This window comes from Oryctolagus cuniculus, chromosome 17, assembly GCF_051225735.1.
Source record: "Oryctolagus cuniculus isolate XC-2025 breed Fujian yellow rabbit chromosome 17, ASM5122573v1, whole genome shotgun sequence".
Lineage (NCBI taxonomy): Eukaryota > Metazoa > Chordata > Mammalia > Lagomorpha > Leporidae > Oryctolagus > Oryctolagus cuniculus.
This window is the reverse complement of record NC_142883.1, coordinates 47,287,798-47,310,570: the sequence shown is the minus strand read 5'-3', so window position 1 is coordinate 47,310,570 and position 22,773 is coordinate 47,287,798. Positions and strand designations below refer to the sequence as shown.

At 47.6% G+C, this 22,773-nt stretch overlaps 1 protein-coding gene across 7 annotated transcripts in view; it reads left to right on the top strand.

Moving 5' to 3' along the window:
• SMYD4 (SET and MYND domain containing 4) overlaps window positions 1-22,773 on the top strand; it is a 63,612-nt gene that overhangs the window by 322 nt on the left and 40,517 nt on the right. For 6 of the 7 annotated variants that reach the window (XR_011383626.2, XR_016223913.1, XM_051824515.3 and 3 more), the window contains exon 2: window positions 1,124-1,269. Coding sequence is in view for 4 of the 7 variants with exons in the window: in XM_051824515.3 (XP_051680475.3) it covers window positions 1,136-1,269 (134 nt within the window). In the remaining 3 variants the exon portion in view is untranslated. Of the gene's footprint in view, window positions 1-153; window positions 289-1,123; window positions 1,270-22,773 lie in introns of those variants that run through there. The other variant, XM_089317600.1, reaches the window with a different exon arrangement.

Here is a 22,773-nt window from a genome sequence, read left to right as displayed (position 1 = left end):
TTCCCAAAGAAGGTGCCGTTTGAATCGAGGAGAAGGTTTTGTAGGAAGTTGCTAGGTGGACTCCAGATAAGAGTGCCTGTGCCTGTGCCAAAACACTGGGGAGGTGGAATCGCCTGGCATGCTGGGATAGCAGAGTAGATAGAGGAAGAAGCGGGGTTTGAGAGTTAGAAAGCCGTGGACCAGATCATGGCGGGTTTGTGCTGCTCTTCCCTGTGTGCTAGCATTCAGGAGCATTCGTGAATTCAAGTCAGAGGACTGTCACCTGTCCCGGTGCAGGATGGACTGAAGGTGTGGAGCCACTCTGACGCTCTGGAAAGAGTGCCACGCCAGGGTTGGTGAGGTCTTGGACTGCAGGGAGCTGCGGACTGAAACAGAAAACTGGACCTAGAGAGAGACGGTTGTAGTCGCAGGGGTCAGTGAGAGGGGAGAACCTGGGTGTCTCTCAGAAGTCCCACCTGGATGGCGAAGGTCTCAGAGGGGCCGGAGGGCAGCTCTCTGCAGTCATCAGACTTGTTTTCTTTTCTTTTCTTTCTTTTTTTTTTTTTTTTGACAGAGTGGATAGTGAGAGGGAGAGACAGAGAGAAAGAGAAAGGTCTTCCTTTTGCTGTTGGTTCACCCTCCAATGGCCGCCACGGCTGCGCTGCGGCCGGTGCTCCGCGCTGATCCGATGGCAGGAGCCAGGTGCTTCTCCTGGTCTCCCATGCAGGTGCAGGGCCCAAGCACTTGGGCCATCCTCCACTGCCTTCCTGGGCCACAGCAGAGAGCTGGCCTGGAAGAGGGCAACCGGGAAAGAATCCGGCGCCCCGACCGGGACTAGAACCCCGGGTGCCGGCGCCGCTAGGTGGAGGATTAGCCTAGTGAGCCGCGGCGCCGGCCTAAGACTTGTTTTCATAGTACTGTGGGCTGGCTCGGAGCCTGGGACAGAGCCAGCTTCCCACAAGCATTTCTCAGCGAGAGGATGCTGAGTGAACTGGAGTGAGAGAATACAGGTCCTTCCCCAGCTTGGAACGGTAGAAAGAGACCACAGGCAGGGACCTTGTTGCTTTACGCTCACGTGGATGGCTCCGTGATTTTCCAGCTGTTGTGTACAAATCTGAGCTTCTATGTGTTCCGCATTTCGCAGATCTGAAGTGCAATGGACCTGCCCGTGGACGAGTGGAAGTCGTACATCCTTCAGAAGTGGTCTCTGCTCCCCACGGCCGTCCAGCTGACAATCGCCACAGCAGAGACGTTGAGTGATGTCTTTCTGCTCTCCTCCTCGCTCCTTCAGTAAGTGAATGGAAACTACAGCCAGAGAAATTCTGAGCTGGAAAATGTTCTCTTTGGTCATTTGCTCTGAAGGAATATCTCTTTCTGATGGAGAGGTTAATTTCAGGGTTTTTGTATTTTAAGGCATTCAAGATTCTTGCTATTTCCACAGGTTTTTGTTTTTTGTGTTTTTTTTTTTAATATTTATTTATTTGAAAGAATTACACAGAGAGAGGAGAGGCAGAAAGAGAGGTCTTCCATCCACTGGTTCACTCCCCAGTTGGCTGCAATGGCTGGAGCTCTGCCGATCCAAAGCAGGGGCCCAAGGACTTGGGCCATCTTCTACTGCTTTCTCAGGCCATAGCAGAGAGCTGGATCGGAAGAGGAGCAGCCAGGTCTTGAACAGGCACCCATATGGGATGCGGGTGCTTCAGGCCAGGGCGTTAACCCACTGAGCCACAGCACCGGCCCCATTTTTTTTTTTTTTTTTTCTTAATCTACAATTGCAGAGCAAGTAGGAATGACTGCTTTGCTTTTTTCAGTGTTAATGTTACCAAGTACTCAAACTTAGAAGGATCTTACAGGTCATGTAGTCTTAACTCCAGTAATTTTATTTTTTAAAAAGATTTATTTTATTGATTTGAAAGGTAGAGTGACAGAGAGGGAGAGACAGAGTGATCTTCCACCCACTGGTTCACTCCCCAAATGGCTACAACAGCCACTGTTGGGCCTGGCTGAAGCTAGGAGCCAGGAACTCCATCCTTGTCTCCCACATGGGTGTCAGGGGCGCAGGTACTTGGGCCATCTTCTGCTGCCTTCCCAGGTGCATTTGCAGGGATTTATTTATTTATTTGAAAGTCAGAGTTACACAGAGAGAGAGAGACAGAGAGAGAGATCTTCCATCCACTGGTTCACTCCCCAGTTGGCTACAATGGTTGGAGCTGCACAGAGCTGAAGCCAGAAGCCAAGAGCTTCTTCCTGGTCTTCCACATGGGTGCAGAGGCCCAAGCACTTGGGCCATCTTCTGCTTTCCCAGGCCATAGCAGAGAGCTGGATCAGAAGTGGAGCAGCCAGGATTCGAACTGGCACCCATATGGGATGCTGACACTGCAGGTGGTGGTTTTACCCAATACGCCACAGTGCCGGCCCCATCCCTCCAGTCAGTAATTTTCAAACTCTCTTGATTTTGTTCCACAGTAAGAAATATATTTTAGGGGCTTACGTTGTAGCATATAATGTTTTTTTTTTTTTTTTTTTTTTTTTTTTTTTGACAGGCAGAGTGGACAGTGAGAGAGAGACAGAGAGAGAAAGGTCTTCCTTTGCCGTTGGTTCACCCTCCAATGGCCGCCGCTGCAGCCGGCGCACCGCGCTGATCCTGGCAGGAGCCAGGAGCCAGGTGCTTTTCCTGGTCTCCCATGGGGTGCAGGGCCCAAGCACCTGGGCCATCCTCCACTGCACTCCCTGGCCATAGCAGAGAGCTGGCCTGGAAGAGGGGCGACCGGGACAGAATCCGGCGCCCCCACCGGGTCTAGAACCCGGTGTGCCGGCGCCGCAAGGTGGAGGATTAGCCTATTGAGCCACGGCGCCGGCTGTAGCATATAATGTTAAGTCACCACCTGTGACACTGGCATTTTTTGTGGGCACCAATTCATGTCCCAGCTACTCTACTTTTTTTTTAAGATTTATTTATTTTATTTGAAATGCAGAGTTACAGAAAGAGAGAAGTGATATATAGAGAGAGATATCTTCCATCTGCTGTTTCACTCCCCAAATGGCCGCAATGGCTGGAGCTGCACTGATCCAAAGCCAGGAGCCAGGAGCTTCCTCCAGGTCTCCCATGTGGGTGCAGGGGCCCAAGGACTCGGGCCATCCTTCACTGCTTTTCCAGGTGCATTAGCAGGGAACTGGATCGGAAATGGAGCAGCCTGGACTCAAACCATGCCCATATTGGATGCTGGTTCTGCAGGCCATAGCTTAACCAGCTGTGCCACAGCTTTGGCCCCTACTGTACTGATCCAGCCTGCTGCTAATGCACCTGTGAAAGCAATGGAAGATGGCCAAGTGCTTGGGCCCCTGCTATCCATGTGGGAAACCCAGAAGAAGCTTCAGGTTCCTGGCTTCAGCCTGGCCCAGCCCTGGCTGTTGTGGCCATTTGGGGAAGTGAACCAGCAGATGGAAGATCCCCCTTTCTCTATAATTCTGCCTTTCAAAAAATTAATAAATCTTAAAAAAAAAAACTAGAAATATGTTTTATGTCTCAACTTAGTAAGTACATAAGTATGCAGAAAACTGAAACAAGAGTTTCTGAAAACTTCATTCATTCGGTGAATATTTGTGATCAATATTGAGATTCATATTGTGGCCGGTGCTGTGGCTCAATAGGCTAATCCTCCACCTGGGGTGCCAGCACCCCGGGTTCTAGTCCCGGTCGGGGTGCCGGATTCTGTCTCGGTCACTCCTCTTCCTGTCCAGCTCTCTGCTGTGGCCCGGGAGTGCAGTGGAGGATGGCCCAAGTGCTTGGGCCCTGTACCTGCATGGGAGACCAGGAGGAAGCACCTGGCTCCTGGCTTCGGATCAGGGCGGTACGCCGGCCACAGTGCACCAGCCACAGCAGCCATTGTGGAGTGAACCAACAGAAAAAAGGAAGACCTTTCTCTCTGTCTCTCTCTCTCACTGTCCACTCTGCCTGTCAAAAAAAAAAAAAAAAAGAGAGAGAGAGAGAGATTCATAGATTCATATTGTGGTAGCCACTGAGCTAGATGCTTAGAATACGGCAGTGAACAGAAAAAATCCTTACCTTTGAGCTTAATTCTAGGAAGGAGACACAGCAAATGTTGTAAACGAGATGTTAAAGGTTAGTACAGGAGAAGGAAGAAGAAAAAGTGGAGCAGGGTAGGGGAGCTAGTGCTGGAAGGAGGAATGCAGATGGGACTGTTCAATAAGCACGATCAGATACGCCTCGCTGAAGAGGTGAAGGTTAAGCAAAGACCTGGAGATCCTGGAGCTGACGAAGTCAGCATCAGAGAGGAGCTCTTGGGCAGATCCTGAAGTGCGCAGAGGGTGGGCAGTTCCAGCCACAGCAAGAAGGCCAGTGTGGATGAACGAGGAAAACCGCGGGAAATTACATCAGAGAGGAAGGGACTTGCCTGGGGCTGGAGGAGGCACGGATCCTGCCTGCCAGGGAATGGGGACCTCCCACCTCGGGGCACAAGGAGCTGGCTTCTGCCAACAACATGCCTGAGCCTGGGCGTGGATCCTGTATCCTGTCCCAGGTGCTCCACATGGGAGGTCGCCATCACTTCCACTGGTGGGACCCTAGGTGGACACCTTCTGACCTGCAGAATAATACGTGGGTGTTACTTTAAGTGACTGTAGTTATGGTTGGTTGTTACACAACAAGATAAAACTAATTCTCAGGGTTTTGAGGTTAGAGTGATATGATCTGATTATATTTTAAACAGAGATCAGCAAACCATAGCCCACAAAGTCCATTCTACTGCCTATTGCCTATGACCCATAGCTAAAAATTTTGTTTATTTTTTTGTTTGTTTTTTAATATTTATTTTATTTGAAATGCAGAATTGGAGAGAGAAAACTTCTATTTCCTGGTTTACTCCCCAAATGTCTGTAATGACCAGGGCTGGGCCAGACTGAAGCCAGGAGCCAGGAGCTTCATCCAGGTTTCCCACATATTGGGTACAGGAGCCCAAGGACTTGGGCCATCTGCTGTTGCTTTCCCAGGCACTTAAGCAGTGAGCTGGATCAAAAGTAGAGCAGCAGGCCCAGTGTTGTGGCATAGCGGATAAGGCCGCTGCATGTGATGCCAACATCCTATTTATGTGCCAGTTCATGTCTCGGCTGCTGCACTTCTGATCCTGCTCCCTGCTAATGTGCCTGGGAAAGCAGTAGAGCATGGCCCAAGTCTTTAGGGACCCTTCTCCCACGTGGGAGACCCAGAAGAAGCTCCTGGCTCCTACCTTGGGCCTGGCCCAGCTGCGGCCATTGGGGAGTGAGCCAGCAGATGTGGGATCTTTCTGTCTCTCCCGCCCTCTCTCTCTAAACTCTGCCTTTCAAATAAATAAATAAATCTTAAAAAAAAAAAAAAAAAATAGTGGAGGGGCCGGTGCTGTGGTGCAGCCGGTTAAAGCCCTGGCCTGAAGCGCCGGCATCCTATAGGGTGCTGGTTCTAGTCCCAGCTGTTCCTTTTTTGATCCAGCTCTCTGCTACAGCCTGGGAAAGCAGTAGAAGATGGCCCAAGTCCTTGGACCCCTGTACCCACATAGGAGACCTGGAAGAAGCTCCTGGATTTAGACTGGCACAGCTCCAGCCATTGCAGCCAATTGGGGAGTGAACCAACTGGGGATGGAAGACCTCTCTCTCTGTCTCTACATCTCCCTGTAACTCTGTCTTTCAAATAAATAAAATAAATCTTAAAAAAAAAAAAAAAAGTGGAGTAGCTGAGATTCGAACAGGCACCCATATGGGATGCTGGTGTTACAGGCAGCGGCTTGACCTTTTATACCACAGCACTGGCCCCTAAAAATGGTTTTTACAGATAAAGCATTTGTAGGTGATTTGACAATAGGGAATACTGGCTTTGAATCCCTGACTTTTAAGCAAAATGGTATTCATTTTTGTGAAAATTCCAGTTTTCTCATTAATAGACCTTTATTACAAAAAAGTATACTGTATTACATTTTTAATTTTGTGGATAGAAAATGTTGAGAAATTTGGTTTTTGTTACTTAAAGATCTGTGTAATAGCTTTCAGTTTGCCTCTTGGCTTGCAAAGCCTAATTGTTTACTCCAGCTTGCAGAGGGAAGTTCCCTGACCCCTTCTGCAAAGCACTGTTGTGGCTGTGGCACGGAGGACAGACCATGGGAGGTTGGGAGGCTGGTGTGTGAACGTGGGTGGGAGGTAAGACGGTGATAATGTGGACCACAGTGGGAGTAGTGGGAATAGTGAGATGGGGTTGGATTCTGGGGCAGATTCAACAGCGTTTCCTGAGAGGTGGGGTTCAGTGTGTTAGAGAACGTGAGAAGTAAAAAAAATGCTGTAGGGATTTAAGCCTCACAGGCTCCAGGAAGGACGGAATTGCTGTCACCTGGAGACTGCAGAGGGCACTGTCTCAGGAAGAGCACAGGGTCACATCTAACTCTCAGACTGTAGAGGAGAGGCCTGCAATTGAGATACAGGCTTGGCAGGGTTTGTTTGTTTTTGTTTTTGTTTTTTTTTTTGTTTTGTTTTGTTTTGTTTTTTTGTTTTTTTTTTACAAGCATAGTTAGACAGTGAGAGAGACAGAGAAAAAGGTCTTCCTTCCGTTGGTTCACCCCCTAAATGGCTGCTACGGCTGGTGTGCTGCGCTGATCTGAAGCCAGGAGCCGGGTGCTTCCTCCTGGTCTCCCATGGGGGTGCAGGGCCCACAGACTTGGCAGTTCTACTAGGATCCTTCAAAAGGTTCATGGAAAATGGAATTAAAATCTAAGTTTATTTTGTTGCAAAAATTTTTTTGAAATCCATTATTTACTTGAAATTCAGAGTTACACAGAGAGAAGGAGAGGCAGAGAGAGAGAGAGAGGTCTTCCATCCGCTGGTTCACTCCCTAGTTGGCTGCAATGGCCGGAGCTGCACCAATCCGAAGCCAGGAGCTTCTTCTGGATCTCCCATGTGGGTGCAGAGACCCAAGGATTTGGGCCATCTTCCACTGCCTTCCCAGGCCACAGCAGAGAGCTGGATTAGAAGTGGAGCAGCCGGGACTTGAACTGGCACCCATATGGTATGCCGGCACTGCAGGCGGTGGCTTTACCTGCTGTGCCACAGCGCCGCCCCCCAGGATGGAGTTTTTGCTTCCTGGCTTCAGCCTGGCCCAGCCCAGGCTGTTGCAGCCATCTGGGGAGGAAACTAGCAGAAGAAAGGTCATTCTCTCTGTCTCTCCCTTTGTAACTGTGCCTTTCAGATAAACAAGTAAATCTTTAAAGAAATTAGTCAGGGGCCAGTGCCATGGCATAGCAGATAAAGCCCCTGCCTGTGGTGCTGGCATCCCATATGGGCGCTGGTTCTAGTCCCAGCTGCTCTTCTTCTGATTTAGCTCCTTGCTGATGGCCTGGGAAAGCAGCAGAGGATGGCCCCAGTGCTTGGGCCCCTGCACCGACATGGGAGACCTGGAAGAAGCTCTTGGTTCCTGGCTTCAGTTCAGCCCAGCTCAGGCCTTCGTGGCCATTTGGGAAGTGATCCAGTAGATAGAAGATCTCACTCTGTGTGTGTGTGTGTGTGTGTGTGTAACTCTGCCCTTCAAATGAATAAACAAATATTTTTAAAAATTAATAAAAAAGGTGATAGAAAATGCATATAATGAAAAAACTATGCATGGGGGGCCAGTGCTGTGGCGTAGTAGGTTAAGCCTCCACCTGTGGTGCCAGCATCCCATATGGGCATTAGTTTGGATCCCAGCTGCTACTCTTCTGTCCAACTCTAATATGGCCTGGGAAAGCAGTGGAAGATGACTCAAGTGCTTGGGCCCCTGTACCCACATGGGGGACCCAGAAGAAACTCCTGGCTCCTGGCTTTAGATGGGCTCAGCTCCAGCCATTGCTGCCATTTAGGGAATGAGCCAGCAGATGGAAGACCTGTCTCTCTGTATCTGCCTCTCTGTAACTCTGCCTCTCAAATAAATGGGTACATCTTTAAAAAAAACTGAAAACTATTCATGAATTTCCAGTTTTTTGCACCAATATTAACATCTTTTAATTCTGTTTTTCTACGAACTTCTTTTTTTTTAAAGATTTTATTTATTTATTTGAGAGAGCCATCTGGGCTATCATCTACTGCTTTCTGGGTCATCATCTACCACTTTCCCAGGCCATAGCAGAGAGCTGGATTGGAAGAAGAGAAACCAGGACTAGAACCGCAGGGGCCGCAGGCAGAGGATTAACCTACTGCGCCGCAGCGCCAGCCCCCCAGACTTCTTGAAGTACCCTCGTGCTTTGCATCTGGAGCCATTAAACCTGAATAAGCTCGTCAAGCACGAGAGTGTAGATGCCTTCTGTGTGTGATGCACTTTGAAATTTCCCCTTCTACTTAGCTCATTTTAAAAATGCTGATCAGAACCCACTAAATTAATTTCATGACTCGTTGAGTCATGACCTGGAATTTGAAAAATAATGCCTGAAGCCCTACGGGGTCTGGTGATTACCTTCACAGAATTTCCAAAACTGATGAGGACCTACTGATGAGAACTTTGGGTAACAGAGTTTTCTCAAGATCAACTGATAGAGTTTAAGCAACAAGAATCACTTGATGTTTGGTATACTGAGAGAATATAAACAAAAGGAAAGGATTTGCCTGGTTGTTTAGTATTGGAGCTCCTCCAGGCTCCAGCCTGCACTCTTTGTCCTGTTCACTCTGTATCCTCTGCTGAGACAGTGTAGTTCACACATCAATTGTCTCCTCTATGCTGGGTATCCCTAAAATTATACCTCTCTTCTGAGAGTCACATCTCTAAACCCAGCTGACTACTTGAAAGTCTCAAAGATGCTTAAAATTCAACATATCAAAACCAAACTCACAGTCTTGTCCTCAAAACAAGGTTCCCTTCCAATGGTCACTGTCTCAGTGTTTTACGTTCAGTTCCTAAACCCAGACACCTAAGAGCCATCCTGTGTTGAAATCTCCACTCATGATCTTTCCACAGCCTGTGTCCAGTTATTTTCTGTAACTCCTTAGTGCCGTCCCTGTGTCGAGTTGCTACCCAGAAGCCTCCCAGTCATGCCTGTTTTCCTTCTCCCTCATGCCCATATAAAATCTGTTCTCACAGCCTGTCTGTTATAATACTGCAGATGCTGGGGTTCTCAGATTTGGCACTAGACCTTCAGCTTCTGGGTAGCATATGATAGATTACAAGGGACAGTACTCCTACTGCGATTTAAAAAGTTAATGCTGTAGGGGCCAGCACTGTGGAGTAGCAAGTTAAGCCATGGCTTTCAGTGCTGGCATCACATGTGGGTGTCAATTCGAGCCCTGGCTACTCCACTTCCAATCCATCTCCCTACTAATGTGCCTGGGAAAGCAGCAGAAGATGGCCCAAATCCTTGGTCCCCTGCACCCATGTGAAAGACCTGGAGGAAGCTCCTGACTTTGGCCTGGCACAGCCGTGGCTATTGCGGCTATTTGGGGAGTGAACTAATAGGTGGAAGATCTCTTTCTCTGTGCCTCTCCTCTCTAACTGTGCCTTTCAAATAAATAACTATTTTTTTAAAATTAATGCTGTAATAATATTTTTAAAGACATCAGATAACAACAGGGCTAGATGGACTAGAATTCCAGAGAAGGGAGCTGGGGTTATGGAACAGTGAGTTAAGCTGGCACTGCTTGCAACATTGACATCCAATATTAGAGTGCTGATTTGAGTCCCAGCTACTCTGCTTCTGATCCAGCTTCCTGCTGAAGTGCCTGGAAAGCAGCAGAAAATGGCCCAGGTGCTTGGGTCCCTGCTACCCATGTAGGGGGCAAGGATGCAGCTCCTGGCTCTTGGCTTTGGCCTGGCTCTTGCCTGGCTGTTGAGGCCATTTGGAAAGTGAATCAGAGAGAGCTCTGTCTCTTTGTGACTCTGCCTTTCAAATAAGTAAATGCATATTCCAGAGAAGGATGATTGCTTCCTGGGTTGTCACCAGCCATTTCCTTTCCCGGGAGTGCTTGCAGGCCAAGGATCAGGCTAGAACCCCACAGAGGAAAAGTCCTGGTGGAAACAGACGGGAGATCTCTTGGCAGCCTGGGGCTGATGTGAAGGGCTGGAAGCTGGAGAAGACCCCAATGTGGCAGTGTTCCTCACAAGCCCTTGACTGACGCCTCAGGAGGAACAGAATGCCAACAGAAAGGCAGAGTGAAGCCTGGGAAATGAGACCACGGAGGAGAGGGGCCTGCATCAAACAGATGTTTGCCTGTCGCTACGTTTGCCTGATTTTGAGCCTCTGTAGCACGGTGCTCTGAGCTCGCAAGGCTAAAGCTTTCCAGCCCGAGAACAGCGAGACTTCCCAGGCTGTGGACCAGAAGACCGGGAGGCCACATCCAAGGCACAGGGAAAAACCAGAAGTCTAGTAAAAATGTAGTCCAAGCAGTTATTCATTTATTATTTGAAGGCAGAGCAATGGAGAGAGGGGGAATGATGGAGAGAGATTTTCCATCTGCTGGTTTATTCTTCAAACGGTCGCAACAACAGGGACTCCCACATGGGTGGGAGGGGGAGGGGCCCAAGCACTTGGGCCATCCTCCGCTGCTTTCCCAGGCACATGAACAGGAAGCTGGATCAGAAATTGAGCTGCAGGGGCCAGCCCTGTGGTGTAGGTGGGTAAAGCCGCCGCCTGAAGTGCCAGCATCCCATACGGATCCCTGCACACACATGGGATACCCGGAAGAAGCTCCTGGCTTCAGATCAGCCGAGCTCCAGCTGTTGAGACAATTTGGGGAGTGACCCAGTGGGTGGAAGATTCTCTCTCTCTCTCTGCCTCTGCCTCTCTGTACCTCTGCCTTTCAAATAAATAAATTAAAAAAAGAAAGAAAGAAAGAAATGGAGCAGCAGGGATTCAAACAGGCACTCTGATGTGGGATGCCAGCATTGTAAGTGGAGGCTTAACTCACTGTTTCACAGCATCAGCCCCTCCATTCCATGTTTTAAATTTTCCTTTTTAAAAATTTTTATTTTAAAATGAATGCATTCATTTTCCATGAAAGACAGAAAGAGAGAGATATCTTCCATCTGCTGGTTCACTACCCAAATGTCCACAGCGGTTAGGACTCAGCCAAGCTGAAGCCAGGATCCTAGAACTCCATCCGGGTCTCCCAGACGAGTGCAAGGGCCCAAGCACTTGAGCCATAATCTGCTGCCACCTCACAGGCTGCATTACCAGGAAGGAACTGGAAAGAGAGGAGCTGAAACTCAAGCCAGGCACTCCAGTAGGGGGTATGGGCATCCCAAGCAGCAATGTAACTGCTGTGCCAAGTGCCTACCTCCAATTTAATTCTTGATTGGGTAGACATGGGCCAAGCCCTCATCCTATTTGCCTAAAATAGGGAAGAGGGCACTTTTGTGGGGGAGGATGTCATTTAGCTTTAGTCATTTGTCCATGTATAGGAGTTAGTAGACATGGATGATAAAGTAACTCTGACCAGGGGCCTGCATTAGCATAGTAGGTTAAGCTGCCACCTGCAATGTCGTCATTCCAAATGGGCACAGGTTTGAGTTCTGGCTGCTCCATTTCCAATCCAGCTCCCTGCTAATGGCCTGGGAAAGTGCTTGGGCCCTTGCACCCATGTGGGAAAACTGGAAGAAGCTCCTGGCTCTTGGCTTTGGCATGGCCCAGCCTTGGCCTTTGTAGCCATTTAGAGGGTGAACCAGCTGATGGAAGATCTCTCTGTGTCTCTCCCTCTCTCTCTCTGTAACTCTGCCTTTCAAACAAATAAATACATCTTTAAAAATAAATAACTGTCATTAACATGTTTAAGAAAATAAAGAAGGGATGGGTATTGTGGCATAGCGAGGCAACCCACCACTGTGTCACCCCATCCCCTTTCAGAGTGCCAGTTGGAGTCCTGGTACCTCCATTTCCAATCCAACATCCCAGGAGGCAGCAAGGAAGGGCCTGAGTGCTTACCTTATAGAGTTTCTAGCTCCTGGCTTCAACCTGGCCCAGCTCTGGCTGTGGCAGGTATTTAAGGAGTAAACCAGTGGTGGAGGATTTCTCTTTCTCTCTCTGTCTCTGTATATCTATCTATCTACATACATACATGCATACATACATATAAATAAATATATTCCTATCGCTGTCCCTTTCAACTACATAAGAAATAGACCTTAAGAAAAATAGAAGAGGGGCCGGCGCTGTAGCATAGTAGATTAAGCATCTGCCTGTGGCACCAGCATCCCATATGGGCACCAGTTCAAGTCCTGGCTGCTCCACTTCCAATCCAGCTCCCTGCTAATGTTGCTGGGAAAACAGTGTAGGATGGCTCAAGTGCTTGGGCCCCTGTACCCACATGGTAGACCAGGAAGAAGCTCCTAGCTCCTGGCTTCTGATAGGCTCAGCTCCGGCCACTGTGGCCATCCAGGGAATGAACCAGTGGGTGGAAGATCTCTCTCTGTAACTCTGCCTCTCAAGTAAATAAAAAAAAAATCTTTACAACAACAACAGAAAAAGGGAAACATGGACAAAGTAGAAGGAAAAATAGATTTCAACATTGAATTGGAATCTATAAAAAAGAATCAAATATACTTTTTAAAAGTTATTTATTTATTTTGAAAGGCAGAATTACAGAGAGGCAGAGGGAGAGGTCAATCTTCCATTCGCTGGTACACTCCCCAAATGATCGCAATGGCCAGAGCTGCGCTGATCCAAAGCCAAGAGCTTCCTCCGGCTCTCCCATGTGAGTGCAGGGCAGGGGCCCGAGGACTTGGGCCATCTTCTACTGCTTTCCCAGGCCATAACAGAGAGCTGGATCAGAAGTGGAGCAGCTGGGACTTGAACAGCTTCCATATGAGATGCCAGCACTGCAGGCAGTGGCTTTACCACTGTGGCTATGCCACAGCACCACCTCAAATATACTTTCTAAAACTGAAAATTCATAACTAAATTATAAACTCAATATCTAAACTTGACAACAAATTGAATGATGTAAAATAAGATCAGTAAATCGGTTTATAGGTTGATAAAATAAAATTAAGCACTGGAAGACAAATGGTTTTGAGAAAAATGTCACAGCATATGAGAGACTTGTGAGACGTGATCAAATACTCTAATATACTTGTAATTGGAGTCCCAGGAGAAAATAGAGTGGTACAGAATCAATGTTCCAAAAATAGGGACACAGATTTTTTTCTGAAACTGACAAAAGACATCAGCTTACCAATTGTAGAAGCTCAACATATCCTGAGCAGTGTATGAAAATAAAGTCATTCCTCAGGGGCAGCCTTGTGGCCTCCATCCACTGGTTCACTCCCCAATTGTAACGGACAGAGGTTAATCTGCTGCCTGTGATGCTGGCATCCTATATGGGTACTGGTTCGAATCTCAGCTGTTCCACTTCTTATTTTTTTATTTAGATTTATTTATTTATTTGAAAAGCAGAATTAGAGAGAGAGGGGGAGAAATAGAGAGACCTTCCATCCACTGGTTCATCCCCACCCCTAAATGGCCACAATGGCCAGAGCTGAGCCAAGCCAAAGCCAGGAGCCAAGAGCTTTATCTGGTTTTCCCACAGTAGTGCAGGGGACCAAGGATTTGGGCCATCTTCCACTGCTTTCCCAAGAATGTTAGCAGGAAGCTGGATTGGAAGTGGAGCAGCCAGGACTCACTGGTGCCCATTTGGGATGCCACCATTGCAGGCTACAGCTTAATCCTCTGCACTACAGCACCAGCATCTTCTCTGCTTCTGATCCAGCTCCCTGCTAATGTGCCTGGGAAAGCAGTGGAAGGCGGCCCAAGTACTTGAGCCCCTGTACCCACATGGAAGACGTGGATGCAGTTCCAGGCTCCTGGCTTCAGCCTAGGAGAGCCCCAGCTGTTGTAGTCATTTGGGGAGTAAACCAATGGATAGAAGACCTCTCTCTGTCTCTGTCTCTCTCTTTCTCTCCATTTCAAAACAAAAACAGCTGGGGCCAGCGCTTTGGCATAGCAGGTAAAGCTGCTGCCTGCAATGCCAGCATCCCTTATGGGCACCAGCCTGGCTGTTGTAGACATCTGACAGTGACCCTGCACCCTTTCAGTGCTTGGTGTGCACTATGCTTCTCACCATGTGACCTTTACTTAGGATATTTCTTCTGCCTGAAATGCTCCTCCTAACTCCCCTGCAGCCCAGCTTCATGAGCCTCATTAATTTCTTTTCTTAAAGGTTTGTAAGTATTATTTATCTTTTTTTAAAGACATTATTTTTTTGAAAGACAGAGTTACAGAGAAAGAAGGAGAGATAGAAATCTTCCATCTGCTGGGTCACTCCGCAAATGGCCACAACTGCCGGAGCTTGGCCAGACTGAAGCCAGGAGCCAGGAGCTTCTTCTGGGTCTCCCATGTCGGTGGCAGGGGCCCAAGCACTTGGGCTATCCTCCGATGCTTTCCCAGGCACATTAACAGGGAGGTGGATAGGAAATGGAACAGCCGAGACTCAAACTGGCACCCCTATGGGATGCCAGCAGCTTCACCTGCTATGCCACAATGCCAGCCCTGAGCCTGATTGGTTTCTGCTTATCCTTTAGGATAAGGCAAACCTTTTTTTTTTTTTTTTTTTTTTTAAGATTTATTTATTTGAAAGTCAGAGTTACACAGAGAGAGAAGGAGAGGCAGAGAGAGAGAAAAAGAGAGAGGTCCTCCATCCACTGTTTCACTCCCCAATTGTCTGTAACGGCCGGAGCTGTGCCAATCCAACACCAGGAGCCGGGAGCTTCTTCTGGGTCTCCCATGCGGGTGCAGGGGCCCAAGGACTTAGGCCATCTTCCACTGCTTTCCCAGGCCCTGGCAGAGAGCTGAATCAGAAGTGGAGCAGCCAGGACTTGAACCAGCACCCATATGGGATGCTGGCACTGCAGGTGGTGGCTGTACCTGCTGTGCCACAGTGCCGGCCCCCAGGCAAACCTTCTGCGAGCCTCAGTGGGATCATCTTTACTGTTTATATGTTTACCATACTGTGTGCTTTTCCTTTACTTATTTGTGTGGTTATTTAATTAATGTCTGTGTTCACCACTAAATTTTAAATTTCATGAGGACAGAGACCTCATGTCCCTGTGTCTATATTTGTCTTTCTATAGACAAGAACAGTGTAGTGTCAAAAAATAAATTCTCAGTAAATAGTCATTGAATGACAGCTTGGTAATGTAGATGAAATTCTTAGTTTAATAACTGACACATTTCAATGCTCAGAATGGCATACACATGTAAATGAGAATTTCATATATATGCAGGTCCACAAAAACATACCTTTCAAGTCAAGGTTGGCATCTTTATCTTGTGCCTGGCCACTTAATAGGCACTCAAATATTACTTGAATAAAGAATGAGTTTAGGGGCCGGTGCTGTAGCTCAGCAGATTAAAGCCTAGCCTACAGTGCCTGCATCCCATATGGTTGCCGGTTCAAGTCCTGGATGCTCTACTTTATCCAGCGCCTTGCTGATGCACCTGGGGAAGCAGTGGAAGATGGCCCAAGTCCTTGGGCTCCGACACCCATGTGGGAGACCCAAAAGAAGATCCTGGCTCCTGGCTTTGGCCTGGCCCAGCCCCGGTGGTTGCGGCCAGTTTTTGGAGTGAACCAGCTGATAGAAGACCTCTCTCTCTCTTTCTCCTTCTCTAACTCTACCCTTCAAATAAATACAATAAATCTTAAAAAAATTAGTTTAGTTTTGAGATTTGGCTAGTTCAGGTACTCGGTACAAGTAGGATTATACCTCTTTTAATTATTTTCCTTATTTATTCATGTAAGATAAAAATACATTTCTATTATAAGAGGTTGAAATAATATTTAATAAAATGAAACATGAGTTTCCCCGTTACCCTTCTTCTCACTCTTTCACAGAGGTAATCACAGTTACTAAGTTACTACAGTAACTTTCTTTTTCTTTTCTTTTCTGTTTTTGAAAGAGTTACAGAACTCTACCCACTGGTTCACTTCTCCAGTGGCTGCGAGGGCCGGGGCTGGGCCAGGCTGCAGCCAGGGGCTTCTTCCAGGTCTCCCATGTGCATGCAGGGACCCAAACACTTGGGCCGTCTTTTTCTGCTTTTCCTAGGCCATTAGCAGGAAGCTGGATTGGAATTGGAGCAATCAGGACTCAAAGCAGTGCCCATATGGGGTGCTGGCCTCAAATGTAGCTGTTTTAACCACTATACCACAGCACCAGCCCCCTAAAGTAACTTTCTAGTCCTTTTTATATATTTTCATATATTTGTCGGTAACTGTGTAATTTTTTATTTTTTTAAGATTTATTTATTTCTCTCTCTCTCTCTCTCTGCCTCTCTTCTCTCTGTGTAACTCTTTCAAATAAATAAATAAGTCAAAAAAAAAAAAGGAGGGGCTGGCGCTGTGGTACAGCAGGTTAACGCCCTGACATGAAGCACCCACATCCCATATGGGCACCGGTTTGAGACCCGGCTGCTCCACTTCCTGATCCAGCTCTCTGCTATTGCCTGGGAAAACAGTAGAAGATGGCCCAAGTCCTTGGGCCGCTGCACCCGTGTGGGAGACCCAGAAGAAGCTCCTGGCTCCTGGCTTCAGATCAGCACAGCTCCAGCCGTTGCAGCCAATTGGGGAGTGAACCATCAGATGAAAGACGCCTCCCCCGACCCCGTAACTCTGACTTTCAAATAAATAAATAAATCTTTTTTTAAAAAAATCTTCTTTTAAAAAAAAGATTTATTTATTTATTTGAAAGTCAGAGTTACATAGAAAGAGAGAGAGAGAGGTCTTCCATCCGATGGTTCTCTGCCCAGATGGCCGCAACGGCTGGAGCTGCGCAGATCAGGAACCAGGAGTTTCTTTGGGGTCTCCCACGTGGGTGCAGGGGCCCAAGGACTTGGGCCATTTTCTACTGCTTTCCCAGGCCATAGCAGAGAACTGGATCGGAATTGGAGCAGTCAGTTCCAGAACCGGCTCCCATATGGGATGCCGGTGCTGCAGGTGGCGGCCTTACCCACTATGCCACAGTGCCAGCCCCTTGTGTATTTTTTAAAATGACCCCTTATTTTTTATTGTTGACTTTTTTTAAGATATATTTTTTTTATTTATTTGACAGATAGAGTTAGACAGTAAGAGAGAGACAGACAGAGAGAAAGCCCCTCTCTGTTGGTTCACCCCTCAAATGGCCGCTATGGCTGGAGCTACGCTGATCCGAAACCAGGAGCCAGGTGCTTCCTTCTGGTCTCCCACGTGGGTGCAGAGGCCCAAGAACTTGACCATCCTCCATTGCCTTCCTGGGCCACAGCAGAGAGCTGGACTGGAAGAGGAGCAACCTAGATCAGAACCGGTGCCCATATAGGATGCCGGCGCCGCAGGTGGAGGATTAACCAAGTGAGCTATGGAGCTGGCCCCTGTTGACTTTTTTTTAAAAGGTTTATTTTTATTTATTTGAAAAAGTTACAGAGAGAGGTAGAAACAGAGAGAGGGGTCTTCCATCTGCTGGTTCACTTCCCAAATGGCCACAATAGCTGGAGCTGAGCTGATCTGAAGCCAGGAGCTCCTTTCAGGTCTCCCACGTGGGTGCAGGGACCCAAGGACTTGGGCCATCTTATACTGCTTTCCCAGGCCATAGCAGGGAGCTGGATCTGAAGTGGAGCAACCAGGACTAGAACTCACGCCCATATTGGATGCGGGTGCTTCAGGCCAGGGCGTTAACCCACTACACCACAGCACCAGCCCCAGATAATTATTTTCATTTGTTTTTCGTGTGTGCATTTTTACTGCTACAGTGAATGATGCATATGTTCTTGTACACAAATTTAAGAAATTAAGATAAATTCTTAGACAAGGAATTGCTGCACTCAGTTATGAGCCTTGAAAATCGAGCAGGTGCTGCCAGGTTGCCTTCCCGAAAGGCTTTACCCCTTCACCGTGAACAGGAAGTCACTTCCCGCTTCCTCACCAGCGCTGGTAAGGAACAGTCTTTAATTCTGTCATCCTAAGAAAAAAAAAATCACACTTTGCATTTTTCTGATTACAAAGTGAAGTAATGTTCTTTTTCATACATTAGAGCCCATTCTTCTCTGACTTGCTCACCATGTCCTTTCCCATTTTTTTTTCTTTGCTGTCTTTCTTACTAATTTACAGGAGATCTTTAGAAGTCTGACTATATAACTCTTTGCTGTCTATGTTTTTCTCCTATTCTGTTTATCTTTTTTTTTCTATCTGATTATGGTATCTTTCACTGTATAAAGGCTCTCTGTGTCCATGGACACAGATTCAATCACATTTTCAAATTATTTTTAAAAGTATTCTTTGTGTCTCTGCCTTTCAGAAAAGTAATTAAATCTCTTTATAAGAAAGTTTAAAAAAAAACCTTGAATTTGCAAGCACTATGCTGATTCATGCAAATGAGGTGCGTGGCAGGCGTGTCCTGCTGTAGCTTCCTGCCACCACAGCTTCAGCACCTCAGGGGCTTGTGTGAGCCTTGGGCCCGGCTCCTGTGCTGTGTAGTCAGGGTTGTGGTGGTTGCATCTGTACTGAACACGTTCAGGCCTTTGTCTTGTCATTATTTCCTAAACAATAGAGAATAATACCTATTTACATAGCATTTACATTGCATTGGGTGTTGTAACTAATCTAGAGATGATATAAAGTATATGGGAGAGTATGCATAAATTATGCAGTTAGTTCATTTTATGTAAGGAACTTGAGCACACACTTGTATATATGTGTGTGCACTTTTTGTTTGTTTGTTTGTTTGACAGGCAGAGTTAGACAGTGAGAGAGAGAAAGAGAGAAAGGTCTTACTTTTTCCGTTGGTTCACCCTCCAAATGGCCACTATGGCCAGCGTGTTGCGGCCGGCACGCTGTGCCGATCCGAAGCCAGGAGCCAGGTGCTTCCTCCTGGTCTCCTATTCGAGTGCAGGGCCCAAGGACCTGGGCCATCCTCCACTGCACTCCTGGGCCACAGCAGAGAGCTGGACTGGAAGAGGAGCAACCGGGACAGAATCCGGTGCCCTGACTGGGACTAGAACCCCGGGTATCTTTCTTTTTATTTTTTATTTTTTTGAAAGGAAGAGTGACAGAAATAGATCTTCCAGGGCTGGTGTAAAACCTCTGCTTCCAATGCCAACATCCCACATGGGCATCAATTCAAGTCCTGGCTGTTCCACTTCCAATCCAGCTCCCTACTAATGGCCTGGGAAAGCCGCAGAAGACAGCTTGAGTAATTGGGCCCCTGTCACCCAACCCTGCAACAGCTGAAGCTGGGCCATTCTGAAGCCAGGAGCCAGGAGCTTCTTCCAGGTCTCCCTCGTGGGTGTGGGGGCCCAAGGACTTTGGCCATCTTCCATTGCTTTCCCAGACCACAGCAGAGAGCTGGTTTGGAAGTGGAGCCACCTGGGGGAGTGAACCAGCGGATGGAAGACACCTCTCTCTCTCTCTCCCTCTTTCTGTCTCCCTCTTCCTCTCCCCTTCCTCTCTCCCTTCCTCTCTCCCTCCCCCTCCCCCCTCTCCCTCCCCCTCTCCCTGCCCCCCCTTCTCTCTCTCTGCCTGTCTGTAACTCTGCCTTTCAAATAAATAAATAAATCTTTTAAAAAGGAAAGAAAAGAACAGATGGCCCAAGTACTTGGACACCTGCACCCATGTGGGAGACCGGGGTGGAGTTTCAGGCTTCTGGCTTTGGTCTGGCCCAGGCCATTGCAGTCACTGGAGTAAACCCATGGGTGGAAGATCTCTTCCTCTCTCTCTGTAACTCTGTGTTTCAGATAAATAAATCTCTCTTTAAAAATTATGTACATAGGGGCCAGTATTGGCATAGCAGGTTAAGCTGCCGCCTGCAGTGCCAGCATCCCGTATGGGATGTTTGAGTCCCAGCTGCTCCACTTCCAATCCAGCTCCCTCCTAACGTGCCTGGGAAAGCAGCAGAAGATGTCCCAAATGCTTGCGCCCCTGCAACCATGTGGAAGACCTGGATGAAGCTCCTGGGTTCTGTCTTCAGCCTGGCCCAATCCCTGCCTTTGCGGCCATTTGGGGAGTGAAACAATGGATTGAGGGATCTCTCTCTCTCTCTCTCTCTCTCTGTAACTATGCCTTTCAAAATAAATCTTTAAAAAATCACATACATGTTTCAGGTGTACAGTTCATTCTGTGTGTGACATAGTCTAACCTTCCCCAGCTAGACAATTTTTCTACAACATTTATTGAATGGCCCATCCTTTCCCCAATGCTTCAGAGTAATGCACTCATTAAAGTGAAATTCCCACTTATCTATGAATTTGTTTCTAGATGCTACGTCTGTGCCCAAACCAAAGAGTTTGAATTTCTGTGACTTCATAGCACCATCTTAGAACTCCTCCAGTTTCAAGTAACAAGAACCCAGTTCGGATCATGAATCCCAGCCCTGAGATGGGGATGTCCAAAAGCGGATCTGTTTTCAGGCTGGTTGTCTCCTGGGGTTCGGAGGATGTCATCTCATTTTACATTTCTTCATCTGACGGACGGTCTCCATCTAGTGGGCACTGTAACCATGTGCAGCCCTGGGCACACCCTGGTCGTTTAATAACCCCAGGGAGAGTTTCACAGGTTCCATGTTGGGCTCAGGTCAACCCAAGTTTATCTTATCGCAAGCACATGGCTTCAGCCAAAGGCGAGGGGCTCCTTTTGTGAAATTGAAGGCAACTCTGTTTCAGCCCCAGGGAGTATTTCCCCACAGAGATTTATCAGAGGTGGAAGAAAGAGCGCTCAGAAGCAGGGAGGTCTGGCACAAATGTGGCATTGCTGTCCAGCAGGCCTCGCCCCCACACGTTGTCCCTTTTGTTCTGTTTGTTTGTTTTTTAAGGATTTGTGTATTTATGTGAAAGAGTTAGAAGAGGGAGAGATGGAGAAAAAGAGTAATCTTCCATCTGCTGGATCAATTCCTACACAGGCTGGGCCAGGCCAAAACCGGGAGCCAAGAACATCTTTTGGATCTTTGGCTGTCAGGTGCCCAAGCACTTGGGCCATTTTCTACTGCCTTTCCAGACCATTAGCAGGAAACTGGATCAGAAGTGGAGCAGCCAGGACATGAACTGGTGCTCATGTGGAATGCTGGCTTCATAGGCAGTGACTTAACCCGCTGTGCCACAGCACCAGCCCCACATTGTCCTTTTTTAAAGTTTTTATTTAAGGGCCAGTATTGGAATAGGTAATTGAACTGTTGCTTGTCATACTGACATCCCATAGTGGAGTTCTGGTAGGCATCTTGGCTGCTCCACTTCTGATCCAACTTCCTGCTAATGCACCTGGGAAAGCAGCAGATGATGACTCAAGTACTTGGGCCCCTGCCACCCATGCAGGAGAGCAGGATGGAGTTCCAGGCTCCTTGGCTATAGCCACTGGGGAATGAACCAGATTTTTCTTTCTTTTTCTTTTTTTTTTTTAAGATTTATTTATTTATTTGAAAGTCAGAATTACACAGAGAGAGGAGAGGCAGAGAGAGAGAGGGAGAGGTCTTCCATCTGATGGTTCACTCCCAATTGGCCGCAACGGCCAGAGCTATGCCGATCCGAAGCCAGGAGCCAGGAGCTTCTTCCTGGTCTCCTTCGTGGGTATAGGGGCCCAAGGACTTGGGTCATCTTCTACTGTTTTTCCAGGCCATAGCAGAGAGCTAGATCGGAAGTAGAGCAGCCGTGTCTTGAACCAGCGCCCATATGGGAAGCCAGTGCTTCAGGCCAGGGCATTAACCCGCTGCGCCACAGCGCTGGCCCCAGATTTCTCTTCCCTCTCCCTCTCCCTCTCCCCCTCTCTCCCTCTCTCCCTCTCTCCCTCTCCATCCCCTCCCCCTCTCTCCATCCCCTCCCCCTCCCTCTATGTTGCTCTGCCTTTGAAATAAATAAATCCTTAATTATTTATTTGAGAGGCAGGCAGCTCCCATCTGCTTATTTGCTCCTTTTTTTTTTTTTCCCAACATTTTTTTTTTGAAAGGCAGTGTTACAGAGAGGGAGAGGCAGAGAGAGAGACCTTTCATCCGATGACTCCCCAGATGGCTAAAACAGCCAGGGCTGGGCCAGACTGAAGCCAGGAGTTTTATCCAGGTCTCACACATGGGTACAGGGGTCCAAGGATTTGGGCTGTCTTTTGCTACCTTCCCAGGTGCATTAACAGGGAGCTGGATCAGAAGTGGAGCATGCGGGTCTCAAACTGACACCCCTATGGGATGCTGGCACTGCAGGTGGCAGCTTTATCTGCTATGCCCCAGCACTGGCCCCTGGTTCACTCCTAAATGCCTGCAACAGCTGGGACTCAGCCAGGCTGAAGCTAGGAGCCAGAAACTTAATCTAGATCTCCCGCATGGGTGACAGGGACCCAAGTACTTGAACCATCACCTGCTGCCTCCCAAGATGTACATTAACAGGAAGCTTGAATCCAGGTTTCCTGGCCGCCATCATAACCGCTAAGCCATGTGCCTGTCCTCTATCGTTGTTCTTTTTGAAGATTATGTTGGCTATTTTATGTGTATTTCCCCTGTGTAGACTTCGGAATTGTCTTGTCTAGTTCCATAAAAATTGTTGGCTTTTTTTTTTATTATGATTGTGTTGGACTTATAGTTTCATTAGGAGAGATCTGACATTTTTACAATATTAAATTTTTTCATACATGAAAAGGGTATGTCTTGCCATTTATTTAGTTTCTTTTGTGTCCTTAAGTAAAGCTTTATAGCTTTTGTTGTATAGGTCTTACACATTTCCTATTCAGTTATTCTCACTTGCTGTAAGGTTTTGTTTTGCTTTTTAAAGATTTACTTACTTACTTAAAAAGTAGAGAGAGAGAGAGAGAGAGAGAGATCTTACATCCACTGGTTCATTCCCCACAGGGCTGCAACAGCCGGGGCTGGGC